Source organism: Ammospiza caudacuta, chromosome 8 (genome assembly GCF_027887145.1).
Source record: "Ammospiza caudacuta isolate bAmmCau1 chromosome 8, bAmmCau1.pri, whole genome shotgun sequence".
Classification (NCBI taxonomy): Eukaryota; Metazoa; Chordata; class Aves; order Passeriformes; family Passerellidae; genus Ammospiza; species Ammospiza caudacuta.
In genome coordinates this window covers 12698898-12713208 of record NC_080600.1, presented here as the reverse complement: position 1 = coordinate 12713208, position 14311 = coordinate 12698898, and the positions used below count along the sequence as shown (strand labels likewise).

Genomic DNA, 14311 nt, shown 5'->3' with positions numbered 1-14311 from the left:
CCCCACCCGAGCCAGAACATGGGAACTCACAGGACACAATAAACCTATGAGAATTAAAATTACCATAGCAACTCTGCATTTTGATTTGCTGCTATTTTGTTGAATCAGCCAGCCTGGCTCTCAGAGCTGTGGTTACTATGGAAGACTGAAGCAGAAATTCACCTTCCTGGGGCAAGGCAGACAGACAGCAGACAAGATGAAATGCTGCAGTCTGCAGAGCTTCACTTATTCAGGAGTCATTTATTTTAAATATCGTCCTCTGTAATTTGATATAAGTAAGATAAATTATTAATGTTACAAGAATGAAATCTTAAATAAAATTTATCTTTCAAATTGAGATAAATTTGCAAGTGAAAGTGATTAAAATGAGCAAGCAAATACTAGAAAGAGCTCCCAAAACCCACAAAATAAAACAGCTTTGCCCAGGCATTTCAGAGGCCATTATAAGGTTATTTTTTTCATTTCAGTTTACTCACTGGCTAATATTAAACCTGTAATGCTGCTCTTTCATTTTTTTTTTTTTAAATCACTGCCTGTATCATTTTACCTTGCACCAGAGCTGGGGGAATGAAAATATTAAAAATTCAGTTTGTTACAGAATATTGGGAGGAAAAGTACAAAGGGGAATATTATAAAATCTTCATAATACTCTATTTTAAATATGGAGTTTTTATATAAACCCCACAATATATTATACACCTTCAAGAAAAATGGGCAAATGCCTATTAGAGGATAAGCCAACAATGTGGATTTCTCACTGATGAACTTCACAATTAAACCTTCAGCCTTTACACAGCAAAAATAAATCAGCCGGCAGCAGCATCTTAACAAATTGTGACCATTTCTTGTAGAGAATTTTGAATGATTTGTCAAACCTACTCTCTAACAGTCAATATACTTGGACAGAAAGAATATTCCAGTACCCTCGCAACATTAATATTTTTTTTTTTTTTTTTAATCCTAATGGGTCAGGTACAGCATTTGTCTTCTGGAATTCCTAGTGGGGGCTTGTGAGTGGAATTGGCAGAAAAAAAAAAACAACTGTGCAATTTTAAACATACCCTCAATTTGACAGAAGGAGGGGAAAAAAAATCACAGGAAAACAAAGCAGCACCTGTTCAAACATGACATTTAATGCTGTGAAACCCCAGGACAGACATGCATCCACAGACTCTGCAATAATACAGCCCACAAACCAGAAATTCAAACATCAGTGCACATTATTCACTAATTGCAAAGGATAACCACTGTTGCATTCAGAGATATTTTTCAATAACAACCTGCTCACTACCCTTGTCTGAGAATACTTTTCTTCCCCTAAAGCTGTAAAATCTCATACCACTCCTTCAAGAAAGGCATTTGTAATGCTGCTGCAATGTCTGTCTTTCACCTGCAGGAAAAGATCCTCTAATCCCTTGGAAGAAGGCCAATGTATAAAGACATATATGGAGAAAATAGAATTTAAAGTTTGCAGGACAACATTCCCTAAGGGTAGCTCTGTACACATGGAATAGGAATTTTTTATTGCAAGATTTGGGAAATCCATATTACAGAAACAAAGCAAGAGCACCCAACAAGCTCTTTCATATAGAAATGTCCATTAAAGTTGAGTTTCATAAAGTGAATGATGAAAAAACACAAAAGAAAGAATACAGAGCATCAGGTATTAGAAAAATGATTGTAGATCCCTACTCATTTTAAATAAGAATTATTGCTCAGGGCTTAAAAAGGTTTCGAAAAAGAGAAAGTTGTGCCTCATCAGGTCACAGGATAGAGGAAAACAATGGAATTCTTGGCAGCACAAGAACTCCAGTGCTCAGGGCCAAGGGTGCCACGCAGGAGAGTGGCAGAGCTGGGTGCACTCATGGCTCAGGCACTGCCATCACTGCCTGCCTGAGCTCAGCCCCACACCAAGCCCTCCAGAGCCAGCTGAGGGCCCAGCTGTGCTGCCTCCTGCACAAACACAAGCTCTCCCTGCCCAGCAGCTGCCCCAAGTCCTGCAGGGAGCAATGGGAAAACGACTTAGCTCCATGGAAACCTTTCCAGGAGGATGGAAATGGTTTTGTTGACACCCAGGCTAAGAACAGGGCAGTACACAATTTCTTTTTTCCCCCCCTAAATCCTCAAGGTTCATTCAGCACCTCTGAGATGGTGCCAGCTGGACTGGGGGGAAACAAATCCCCTTAAGTATTTTTGGGACAATCTGTGCCATGGAGCACTGATGAATCCAGCAGGCAGACTTGTCAAGGGACGGGTTTTCTCTACTGTCCTTAAGAAAAAAACACTCAAAAAAAAAAAACCACAAGAGGGGGAGAAGGAAGCTGACAACTAATTAAGAGGGAAACAGCCATGACGGATTCTTTTGCCCAACAGTGCACCCAAACTATGCAGGGTCTCACCAATGTTTCACTGGGTCTCATGCTGAATTTAATTAGAGGATTTTCTCAACCTCAGTGCTCCACGATCCAAAGAAACTCTCTACTGCAGCCCAGTGAGAGTAAGTTTTCTCCTTTGCTCCCAGAAACAATAGAATAAGCATCTGTGATATTTATCACAAGCCATAATTCATGTTATTAACAGCTTTTATTGTTCTAAACACACAATCTACCAAAATCCTGCATTTATCCAACATAAAACCACTCATTTCTCCTGTTCAGTCACTTAATGAAATGCTTCAAAACAGAGAAAGAATATTTTCCACAATTACATGAAAAAGCTTGTCTTAATTCCATTAGAGCCTATAATAGGTGGAGAGGGCAAGCACATCCTTCTTCATCCCAGCAAAACAGACAATATTTCCAAATATCTTGACATCATTGACCTTCTCTCAGATTAGCACATACAAATTACCAACCAGATTTGCTACCTCACAGCAAATGAGTTCCCTGAGAATGTTCCAATCAGTTTCATTTGGGAGCCTTGCTCATGCAGAGTCATTAATAATAAATAGATTTGGTGTTTTGCCAAGATTCATAACCAGCATCCATTTCAGCAGACTGAGCCAACTGCATGCATCATATCTATGGAACAGCCCCAAATCTGCAGCAGAGGGTGTAACTCCACCTTGTCCCTGTTTTAGCACTGGGGAAAGGCACATGAAGGACATGAACCTGTTTAACCTTGCACAGGGAAGGTTTTGGGGCCCCCAAACAGCAGCCTTCCCTCTCCCAGGAATTTACCAGGGATAAAGAGCCAAGAGCTCTGTTGAGATGCATGGCAGGGCAACAATTCCCAGCTGCAGGCAAGGATCTGACTGGACAAGGGATTTGCTTCTCTCTCTAAGGATAAACAACCACAGCAATAGGTTGTCCAGAGAGGTTCCCCAATCCTGCAGCCTTCCATGGCCTGACAGGAAAGAGCTCCCAGGTGTGAGTTCAGTGCCAGCCCTGTTCTAAGAATGCCCCCGATGGCCCCTCCAGCTAAACATCCACCCAGATCCTCAGTTACTCTCAAATCACAGAAAATAAAACCAACAAGTATCATCATCACCTATTTCAGCTGCTAATTTCAATACTAATAATATTTTTATTAGTATTTAATTTTTAACAATAATTTAGCAAATCTGTCTGAAAGTGTTACCTGGACTACACCATCCTATGAGAATTTAGGGCTCACAATCTGATGCAAGTTCCATGCCTCATTATGGAAAATGGGGTGAAAAGATATACTTTGTCTTGCATGGCATAACATGATAACTCTTGCAGTTAGTGAAAACAGTAATACCAATGATTCTGAAAGTAAAATCAGTTTGAGTAATGAAAGGGCTGCTCAGACCTGAAACTAAAACAACCTGAACCCTGAAAGCTACATGCACACACCAGTGGGAAAGTTCAAGCATTAAATACAGGTAAAAGATAAATGAGAAATAAAAAGAATAAAAGTATGTGAGGTACAAGAAAACATTCCAGAAGAGGCAGAGGTACTATTAAGGACCACACTGAAGCAAACAAACAAAACCCACCTAAATTCAGCTCTTTCCTCCACAGTAAGCTGCACCACAATGAGTCAGTGCTCCAACTGATCTGCCACACTGTGTTTAGTGAAAGCAGCCAAACCAACACTCAAAAGGCACAGGATGGAGGAGCCCTCATCTGTGGGATCTCAGCACCTCAGGACTGAGGTGCAGAGGGACCGAGACCACCCTTGGGGGGCTCGGGAGTCCTGGAATGTTGCCAGAAGTGTCTGGTGGCTGGACTTTGATCCTACACAGGAGACGACACCTGTATGAGGATAGGAGGATTTCACTGGGTAAATGGTGAAGGGATAAGTTAATTAGAGTGTAAGACACAGGGTTTAGGATTTCTGTACAGGGGGGTCTAAAGAAGTAAGATGGAGGAATTGGGGCGTGTCCTGTTCTCCTTCTTCTTCTTCTCGGCCTCCATCTTCTGTGGTGATGTTGGCACTTTGGGATTGGTTATTACTAAAAGTGCACTGGTTAATAAGGGTAAAAGGCATTGGGGAAAAATTATAAATATTGTATACGTAACTTTGAGTATAAAGATAGGTGACCGCCCCGGGGGCTCGCAGTGTGCTCATGGCTGGCTGCTGTGCAGACCTCTGTCGGGCCGAGAGAAAATCTTTTAGATAAACAATTAATAAACACCGAGACCGAGAAAAGATCTGGAGCCTCTTCTCGTCCTTTGAAGCGCGGGCTGTCCAAGGCCACCCCGGGCCTTTCCAGGTCACCTAAACAGCCGAGAAACCAGCACTCATCAATCCCACAACACCCCACAGACCTCAGAGCACTTTTGGGGTGCAGTGCTCACATCAATAATGGCTTTCAACCACAGCCTGCTGGGGACAAGTTTAAGCAGCTCTGAGATTCTCTCTGTTCTCCCGTTTCATGAGCTCCTCGTGCACATGGCTCAGTGCATGCCTCACACTCATCATAAGCACTGCATCATGTTCTACACACACAAAAAACCCCCAACATCCCCCACCACAGCTGGCATGCAGCTGCCAGTGCTTCAGGTAAGGCCCACACCAAAACCAGCACATTTCTCAAAATGGGGCGAGGAAAAATCACAAGGTAGAGGGACAAAACTGGTTTTTGCTCTCTAACCCACCACAAGGCACACTTCATTTCACGTAATCTCAAGGAGAGGCCATCTCTTGCCTCTTCCCTTGGTAGAAATGCAGTTTCTTATGTACCTGGCACTGTCAACAGTAAATGCAGAATGCTGGAGAAAGGGTCATGTGGAAATCCAGCAGGAACTGACTCTGCAACTGCCTCATTTCCACATTGTGACAATTGTGCCCTGAACCTGACTTCTTTCAGACAGCAGAGACTCTTTGAGTCCACAGAATGAAGTATAAACAGGGAAGAGAAAGAAGGACAAGAAGTTGAGGGGAATGAACAAGGGTCCATGCCTGCCCTTGGTGAGACTTAGGGGAATTATGCACACACACAGACAGGCAAGAACACCACTGCCAGGCCTGTCCACCCCAGCAGGGCACACAGATGGCTGCCAGGAGCTACATCAGGCACACATCAGCAGGGTGATGCCATGCAAGTGCCACGAGCTGCAGACTTGTCACTGTGGTGTTTACAAGAATGTACAACGTCCTTACAGCCAGGGTCATTTGGGAAGTTAGGGCAGCTGGTCCAGCTGAGACTGGAGGAGACTTTATCCACATCCTCTACAAACCACTCACGGCTGCTTCTGAAGCTCACAGCATGTGGTTTTGTGCTGGTTCTGGTCAGAAGTGCTGGTGGCACACACAGCCCTGCACTCTGGCTGAGAAGCTGTGCTAAGGCACTTTGGAGGGTGCTCCACACTCAGCGCTGGTCTAGAGCAAGAACCTGCTCACACTACAGTCCATCAGTGCTCTCCTGTATGGAAGATGTAGGAGTCATCCTTTCCTGACCTAAATACCCCAAAATGCCAGGGCAACAAGCTGCCCAAAGGTTGCCCTCTGTAACTTGGTGTAGATGCGAAAGGGAGATGTGCTCTGTGCTGCAGGCTGAGTTTGGAAGGACTGCCCTTTCATTTTCCCTTTCCCAGGAACCCAGCTCTGCTGAAGGGATCTGGAATGCCTCTCCCAGCTGAGCACACCCTGAGTGTCACAGACATCTTTTATGAAAAATCCCTTCCTTAGGATTTTTTCTCCTGAGAAGCCAAAAGGCCTCAGGAACAAAATGTAAACATTGATTATCTGCTGCTGTGGAATGCAACAGGTGCATCTGTGATTGGCCCATGTTGGTTGTTTCTAATTAATGGCCAATCACAGTCCAGCTGGCTCGGACAGAGAGTCTGAGACAGCTACCTTTGTTATCATTCTTTCTTTTTCTATTCTTAGCTAGCCTTCTATGAAATCCTTTATTCTATTCTTTTAGTATAGTTTTATTGTAATATATATCATAAAATAATAAATCAGCCTTCTGAAACATGGAGTCAGATCCTCGTCTCTTCCCTCATCCTTGGACCCCTGTGAACACGGACACACCCTGAGTGAAACCTGCCCTACTAAACACCAGGCTTAGGGAGCTCTGCAAGATGAACCCATTCTCTTCAACTTTCCCAACCCCAAATTCCCTAGCACAGCTTCTCCCAGCAGATCCCCTTCCCTAGTGCTGGTTGCCAAGCTGTGCACACTCACACCCTCCCCTCAAACCTGTGCCGGCAGGACAAGTGTTCCCAAGCCTCGTGTTTTCTGCCACAAGCAGTGCCAGAGAAGCAAGGCAGGAAATGCAGCAGCTGCTGAATGCAATTCCTTGCAGCCATGTGTGGAAGGTGGCAGTGCATGCAGGAGCTGTGCTGGAACACCCCTGAAAAGCCAGGACTAGGCAGGAGGAACCAGACCTGATGGCTTCAACACTCCTGGCAAAGCCAGGATTAGGCAGGAGAAACCAGACGTGGTGGTTTCAACCTGCTGAACACAGGAGAGTTATTTGAGAATAAAATAACTCTGATGGTTCAGGGGAATGGTTGATCACAGAACCTGGGTGCTCCACATGTAAAACCTATGAATTAGGAATGAAACAGTATCAGGAGTAATGAAAAGGACACATTTGCTCTGCCACATTGTGCCTCAAGTCCCCATTCACTACAGATGGATACAGTGATGTAAGAATATGCAACTTTCAAGACAACAAAGTAGTCTGTGCTGTTTTGCTGAGTTTGACACACCAAGAACTGAGTTTATTTTGAATAAACTTTCCTCTCAGATCTTTGCCTGTGTCTTCAAAGACTTCATCTGCTGAGCTAGTTCACAGAGAAAGCTTGCTACAGATCCCCAGTGACCCAGATAGCAGCTGCATTCCAAATTCTCAGCCTGACAGCAACTCTGTGAATGTTTTTACATAGCAATTGCCCTTTGATGGTGCACTTTCTGCCAACACATAGACAAGAAGCAAACTTTAGCAAAACAAACAAGAGCTGCAGAAACCACCACCTTGCAATGGGTACCTTCCTGCCATCATTAATCCCTTGTTTCCTGCCACTTCTGACCATGAATCCATGGGCCCTGATTCCATGAATGCCAAAAGACATTGTGTCTCTCAACAATTCTCAAAAAGACATTGTCTCTCTCAGTTCCTCACAAAGAAAGCTACAATCAAGGCAAGTTTGCTGAAATCAAGCTTTCTGAGGTATAGAGCATGATGCTGTATGATGTATTACAGGCTTCAGTGAAAGCAAGCTCAGGAGAGATGTCTCACTCTTCAGAGCTTCTCACTATCCCTGTTTTTATGCAGATTCTCTTCCTAAAGAAATCCCCAAAAAACTTATTACATATTTGTTCATGTGTTTTTCACCATGAAAAACCCCAAACTCCTCTTTTTCTTGTGCTGGCAACTGAGCGACCTACATCCTGGAGCACGTGCATCTATGAATATTTCTTTTTCCTTATTCATTCCCATTTCCAGCTGCAGATGCTTCATCCCCTCTCATTAGTGTCCTAATGCCTTCCCTGGTATTTTGTTGCATTACCAAGTCCTAGAACAGCACAGGAAGCTCAGACCCTTAAGAACATCATCTCCAACAAATTAGGACATGTCCAAATCCTGCATTCTGTCTCACCTAGCTCAGAAGCCATCATTGGAAATACCAGAGGATGGGAATCCTGGGAAAAATGAACAGCAGATCAAAGGCCATTTTCTGAGCTGATTTCTATAGGTGGAATTATCTTAAATCTAAACTAAACTATTTGGCTGGGGTGTGCATGTAGCACTTCTAACTTGAAAATAAACCTTTTCCCTGACACCAGTTATATTCCAGTATCCACAGGATAAGAGGGTTGTGTTGCTGCTTGTATAAAACAAAAATAATGCCAGCTCTGATCAGAAGCCTCTATTCAGACAGCCCTGGCACCTTGAGCAGGAACTGTATCCCACATAACTGCTGAGCCATGAAAATTACTGAATTTCCTCCTTACTGGAATGCTAAAGAATCTCCCACACAGCTTTTAATTCCTCCCTCATTTTCCTCTGGTATCTGACTGCAACAAAAGCTCTAAAACAACACTGGATTGATTGCTGCCCTACTAATCCCCAATCTAGTGACTTTGGGGACAGCAAACCACAGAGATTATTGCATCAAGTGACAAAGAACACACTACACCATGGGGCTAAGTGCATTATTATGTGTTATTGCTCAAATTCAAACCCAGACACATGTAACAAGATATCAGAACCAAATGCTCCTCTAAATACCCAAGTATTAGTATCAGCTACACACCAATATACAAAATATTCTACAGCAAGAAACATGGAACACCATGATTAAAAAAGCAGTTAGTCACACAAACATGTTGTTTTGGAGAAATGTTTCTCTTTTGGTGTCTCAAATAAAAAGGAAGCATGAGAAATTCTTCCTGATCATTCCAGTAGGAGGAAACTAAGACAACATAGAAAAGAGTTTAGAAAACTCTGAGCCAGAAATGACTTGTCTACAGCACAGCTTCACATTAGGCAGCCACTGATCACCACATGCAGGCAGACAGTGCTGAGACATGGGCTCAGAACCAAATTCCACAGGCAGCATCCAGGCAGTGCATTTGTCTGCAGCAGGTAAAAAAATAATCTCTGATTTTCTTCTGGGTTTGTTAACAATCACATATCTATCTCATCTGTCTCCACAAACAGGGGTTTGTGTATTAACAAATAAATGCACAGAGCAATTCCAAATCCCCCCTCTCCTTTATTCAGCACTGCTGTTAGCTGCTACAGCTTTTGAATTTCACCCCACAGAACCAAGCTAATCTCCCCACTGCATAAAAAGCCATCTGCATAAAAAATAATTTAAAAAAAATCACAAAATCAAGATAAACTCCTTTTCCCCTGAATTCTGGACCAAGAGGCAGATTGGGCATGGTCAATAACAAATAACAGGGCAAGGTTTTTCTTGTTCATGCTGGGATTACAAAAGGCACAGGGACTACCCACACTTGAAATTAAAAAAAAAAAAAAAAAAAAAAAACAACAACAAAAAACCCAAACTATTTTAAAACATTACTCAAGTCTAATTTAATGTCTCAACATGGTAAAGATGAAGATGAAGATGCTGCATGTGACCCTGTGCAAAGTGACAGTTGCCACTGACACAGCTGCTTTTTCTGCAGCTGCTCATTCTGTGCATGTCAGACCTGCCTGCCCCAGAGCTGATACAGATAACCATCACTTATTCAATTAGTGGTCTCTGCTCTATTTATAGAGCAATATCTGCATTAGAAAGGGAATAATAATGCCCCACATCAGGATAGTCTCATGAACATTAAAAAATGTAACTCTCAGCTCCTGTGAAGAATGCACCTCAATAAAGATAAAGAAAAGGGAACATGGAAAACAAAACCAGATTGGCCTGGATCAGAGCCAGGACTATAATTCACTGAATTCTGTGCTCAAGCCTGCTGACCTCAATGATGAATATCTGAGGCTCCCAGAGGCTTCTCTCCAATTGCTCCTGCACACCAGAGCCCGGATTTCCAAACTGCCACAAGGAAAATGCAAAAAATCACTAAGAATAAGGAAGAGCCAAGGCAGGTTCTCCACTCCAGCAATCACCACCCTAACCAGAGAGACCTGTTTCTCTCACTCTGCAATTTTTAAAATTTTCTTCTTTAATTTGGAAGCATGCCTGCCTCTGTGAGATGAGACCAGTCAGAATAACTCCATGGACTGGGTCCCTCTTGGATGTGTTCTCTGCTTTGTTATAGAACTTATTTCTCTTGGCAGTGGCAAGTTTGCTGCTGTTTCCAGGGGAAAAGAAAGAGATGGACAGAAAGTCATGAAGTGCCACTGCCTTCTCCCTGCGAGCACAGGCTCTGCACACAGCTGTGCTGACTCCAGCATCCCTCCTCAGCCAGCACCAGCGGCAGGAGCCGCTTAACCCGGGAGGGAATTGATCTGTAAAACGCTGTAATGAGCTTCGACAGAACAGGGCCATCGATAGGGGAACACACGTCAAAGGGCAGCAGGCTGAGAGCTCCAGCCCTGCCCTGTGCCCAGGCAGGATCAGCCTCCTCTGCTGGGCAGCTCTGGGCTCACATCACCCTGAACAAACCCAAATTCAGGCAGGATAAACCTCCTTGGGCTCACATCACCCTGAACAAACCCAAATTCAGGCAGGATCAACTTCCTTAGGCTCACATCACCCTGAACAAACCCAAATTCAGGCAGGATCAACTTCCTTGGGCTCACATCACCCTGCACAAACCCAAATTCAGGCAGGATAAACCTCCTTGGGCTCACATCACCCTGCACAAACCCAAATGCAGGCAGGATCAGCCTCCTCTGCTGGGCAGCTCTGGGCTCACCATCACCCTGAACAAACCCAAATTCAGGCAGGCTCCTCCTCACTCTGGGGTCACCATCACCCTGAACAACCCCAAATTCAGGCATTCTCCTCCTCAGTCACCATCACCCTGAACAAGCCCAAATTCATGCAGGCTCCTCCTTGCTCTGGGCTCCCCATCACTCTGCACAAACCCAAACACAGGCAGGCTCCTCATTCTGGGGTCCCCATCACCCTGCACAAACCCAAATTCAGGCAAGCTCCTCATTCTGGGCTCCCCATCACTCTGCACAAACCCAAATTCAGGCAGGATAAACCTCCTCAGTCCCCATCACACTGCACAAACCCAAATTCTCTTGGTCCCCATCACATCACCCTGCACAACCCCAAGTCCAGGCAGGCTCCTCCGGGCTGGCAGAAGGCAGAGCTGCCTCCAGCCCCTGCAGCTGCAGGAGGGGCCCCTTGCCCTGAGGGATGGCTCTGCTGGAAAGGCAGCAGCCATTTAGCCCTCCTACCTGGCAGCTGTGAACCACCCGATGAGCATTTAACACAAAAAGACATTAGTGTCCATTATAGATACCTCTGGAGTCCCCTGCTCCTTCTAAAAATGTCCAAAATGTCAATGAAGCAAAAATTGCTTACATGCTTTGCTGAAATGCCACACAAAAAATCAAAGGGGCTTGGTAGCTTCTTCAGAGAAATAAAAGTTTCAGAGCAGCAATTAGCTTATCTTTTTCAGAGTCCAACATTGGCTTTTTTCAGCTTTTATAAAAGAAAAAAATTAATCAAGATCATTTACAAATCCAGCCAACAAGTGAAATAAAGCTTGAACTATATTTAAGCCTAACATAAACAAATGCTGACAACCAACTCAAATGATAATTTTTAACATTCATAAATTGAGAGTGATCATGATGAAAGCTGTGGACTAGAAATCACTTTCTGGACTCTCATACCTCAGAACCTGTGATGCCAAATAAACAAATAAAGAAGCAACAAGAGCTGGGCATGTGGGCCTGCAAAAACAACAGCAAACCAAGAGAACAGGCATCAAAATGTTAGACACCAACTAAGACCTTGGCCAGAGCTGAAGGAGATAAGGTAACAGAGCTTCTGGAAAAGAAATCAATACCTGAAACCAAAGAGGATCATTGAATTAGAAAAACTATCCTTTTTTTTTTTTTGGCACTCAATTTTTAATGAGCAAAATGTTCACTGCCCAAGTCAGAAATGCTGCCAATGCTTTTTAAGTGGTGTTTGCTGGTGATTAATGGTATATCCTACTAAAAGTATGATAAGGAGCAAACTAATGAAAAATCATCAGTGGAAATGAAAAAAAAAAATAAGGACCAAGATGTTCATCAAATGTCCTTCTTCAAAATGCTACAGTTTTAATGTTTGGAAAATACTAATAAAAACATACCCAAACCCACACAAAAAAGACCTGAAGAGCAAATCAAGGCATTTTAAGAATGTACAAAGAAAAAATTTAAGACTGTTCATTTTCTATCAAATCGAGTTACTTGTCCTACATCTTAAAGAAGTTGCAAGCAAATACTGCAATTTAATATCTTTGCTTGTATTTCCTAATTAACAAATATACTTCGGCAGCTTTGCAAATTGGCTTGAATTCAGGAAAATATTAACCATCTGCCTGAAACTAAGCACATTTTATACCTTCCTGAAGTCAGCTGGAAAGAGAAGCCTGCATGCCTATATGCTAAAAACGAAACATATGCTCCAGTGATATGCTGAAATGGAGCCTTGGTGTTAAAAGGTCTTAATTCATGCTTGAAACCATCTTGAAATTCTTTGGTGAAAGGCAGTATGGCAAGAAAAACACTGGGTTTATCCTCATTTGAGCCACTAAACTTCAGACTATACATGTATTTTTGATGACAGCACAGACACCTCATTATTTGCTCTTGTTCTGCAAAGGGGTTCCCCAAAATATTCGGCTGCAAAACCAAGGCCTGAAGCTGAAACCTGCACATTATTCCCTGGTCTTGGGTAAGCATCTGCAGAGGGGCTGCAAAAACTAACGAGCTCAGCAGCCCCATCACTCATTTGACAGGCTCAAGATGCTCGCACACGTAGCAGCTGGGTTATTTTTAAAGCGACGCAGAAATATCCACAGAAACATACACGGAAATAAACACCCGACTATGAGACACACACATATATATTTCTATTCCACGGACGCTCGGCTGTCTCCCTGGGGCCATTCCTGCCAGCAGCAGGAATCCCTGGAGCCCCAATGGCCAAGGCCAGGCTGGGTGGCCCGAGGTGCGGGTCAGTGCCCGAAGCCGGGGGGGAGCGGCCATCCCGCAGGGAGGGAGGGGGATGCAGGGGAAGGGTCGGTACCGCACATGGGGGTTCGGTGCCGGATGCAGGGATGGGGTCGGTACCGGATGCAGGGGATGGTTCGGTACCGGCTGCAGAGGAAGGTTCGGTACCTGATACAGAGGAGGGTTCGGTACTAGATGAAGGGGATGGTCCGGTACCAGATGAAGGGAAGGGTTCGGTACCTGATACAGAGGAGGGTTCGGTACCGGATGAAGGGATGGGGTCGGTACCTCATACAGAGGAGGGTCCGGTACCGGATGAAGGGATGGGGTCGGTACCTCATACACAGGAGGGTCCGGTACCGGATGAAGGGATGGGGTCGGTACCTCATACAGAGGAGGGTTCTGTACCTGATGCCGCGGCGGGGGCGCCCCCGGGCAGCGCCGCTCGCTGTTGCTGCGGGCGGGTGGCGGCGGCGGCGGTGGCGGGGGGCGGCCGCCCCATCATCATCATCACCATCATCATCACCATCAGCAGCCCCGGGAGCAGCGCGGAGAGGCGCCCGCAGGTGCCCGGCATGGCGAGCAGCCCGCGGGCAGCGGAGGCATATTGCGGGAGCGCGGCCGGCGCAGCGCTCCGCACCCGCGGCCCCGGGCCCCGCTCTGCTGCTGCTGCGGCAGCGGCGCTGCCCGCCCGCCCACCGACCGACGTGCCGGGGCGGGGCCGAGCGGGGCCGCCTCCCCCAGGTGCCCGGGATGTCACCGCCCCCTGTCTCCCCCAGGTGCCCGGGATGTCACCGTCCCTCTCCCCCACCTGCCCGGGATGTCACTGCCCCCTTCCCCCAGGTGCCCGGGATGTCCCCGCCCCCTTCCCTCAGGTGCCCGGGATGTCGCCGCCCCCTTCCCTCAGGTGCCCGGGATGTCACTGTCCTGAGGCTGCCCCGCTCGCATCGCGCCCCGCTCTTGTTGCCGCAGGGCAGCCGCGGTGTCAGTGACCCACAGATCCACAGAAGCACGGAATCCACTGGGCTGGGAAAGGCCTTCGAGGTCACCGAGTCCACCCTGTGGCCCAAGAGCACCGTGCCAAGCACTGAGTGCCACCTCCAGGCTCTCCTGAAACACCCGCAGGGATGGTGACTCTGCAGGGATGGTGACTTTGCCCCCTCTCCGGGCAGCCCGTTCCGATGTCTGATCATCGTTTCTGTGAAAAACTCTGCCTAAACCTCCCCTGGCACAGCTTAGGGCTGTGTCCTCTCCTCCTGAGCCCATCTGGCTGCTGCTGCTGCTGCTGCT

General features: G+C 45.8%; 1 protein-coding gene across 1 annotated transcript in view; it reads right to left on the bottom strand.

The window, feature by feature from the left end:
• The window catches only part of FAM171B (family with sequence similarity 171 member B), a 33546-nt gene extending 19884 nt beyond the window's left edge, over positions 1-13662 (bottom strand). Inside the window, exon 1 of the mRNA XM_058809812.1 lies at positions 13430-13662. Within this exon, the coding sequence (XP_058665795.1) occupies positions 13430-13598 (169 nt within the window). The 5' untranslated portion in view covers positions 13599-13662. The remainder of the gene's footprint in view (positions 1-13429) is intronic.
• Positions 13663-14311: the final 649 nt, after the last annotated feature.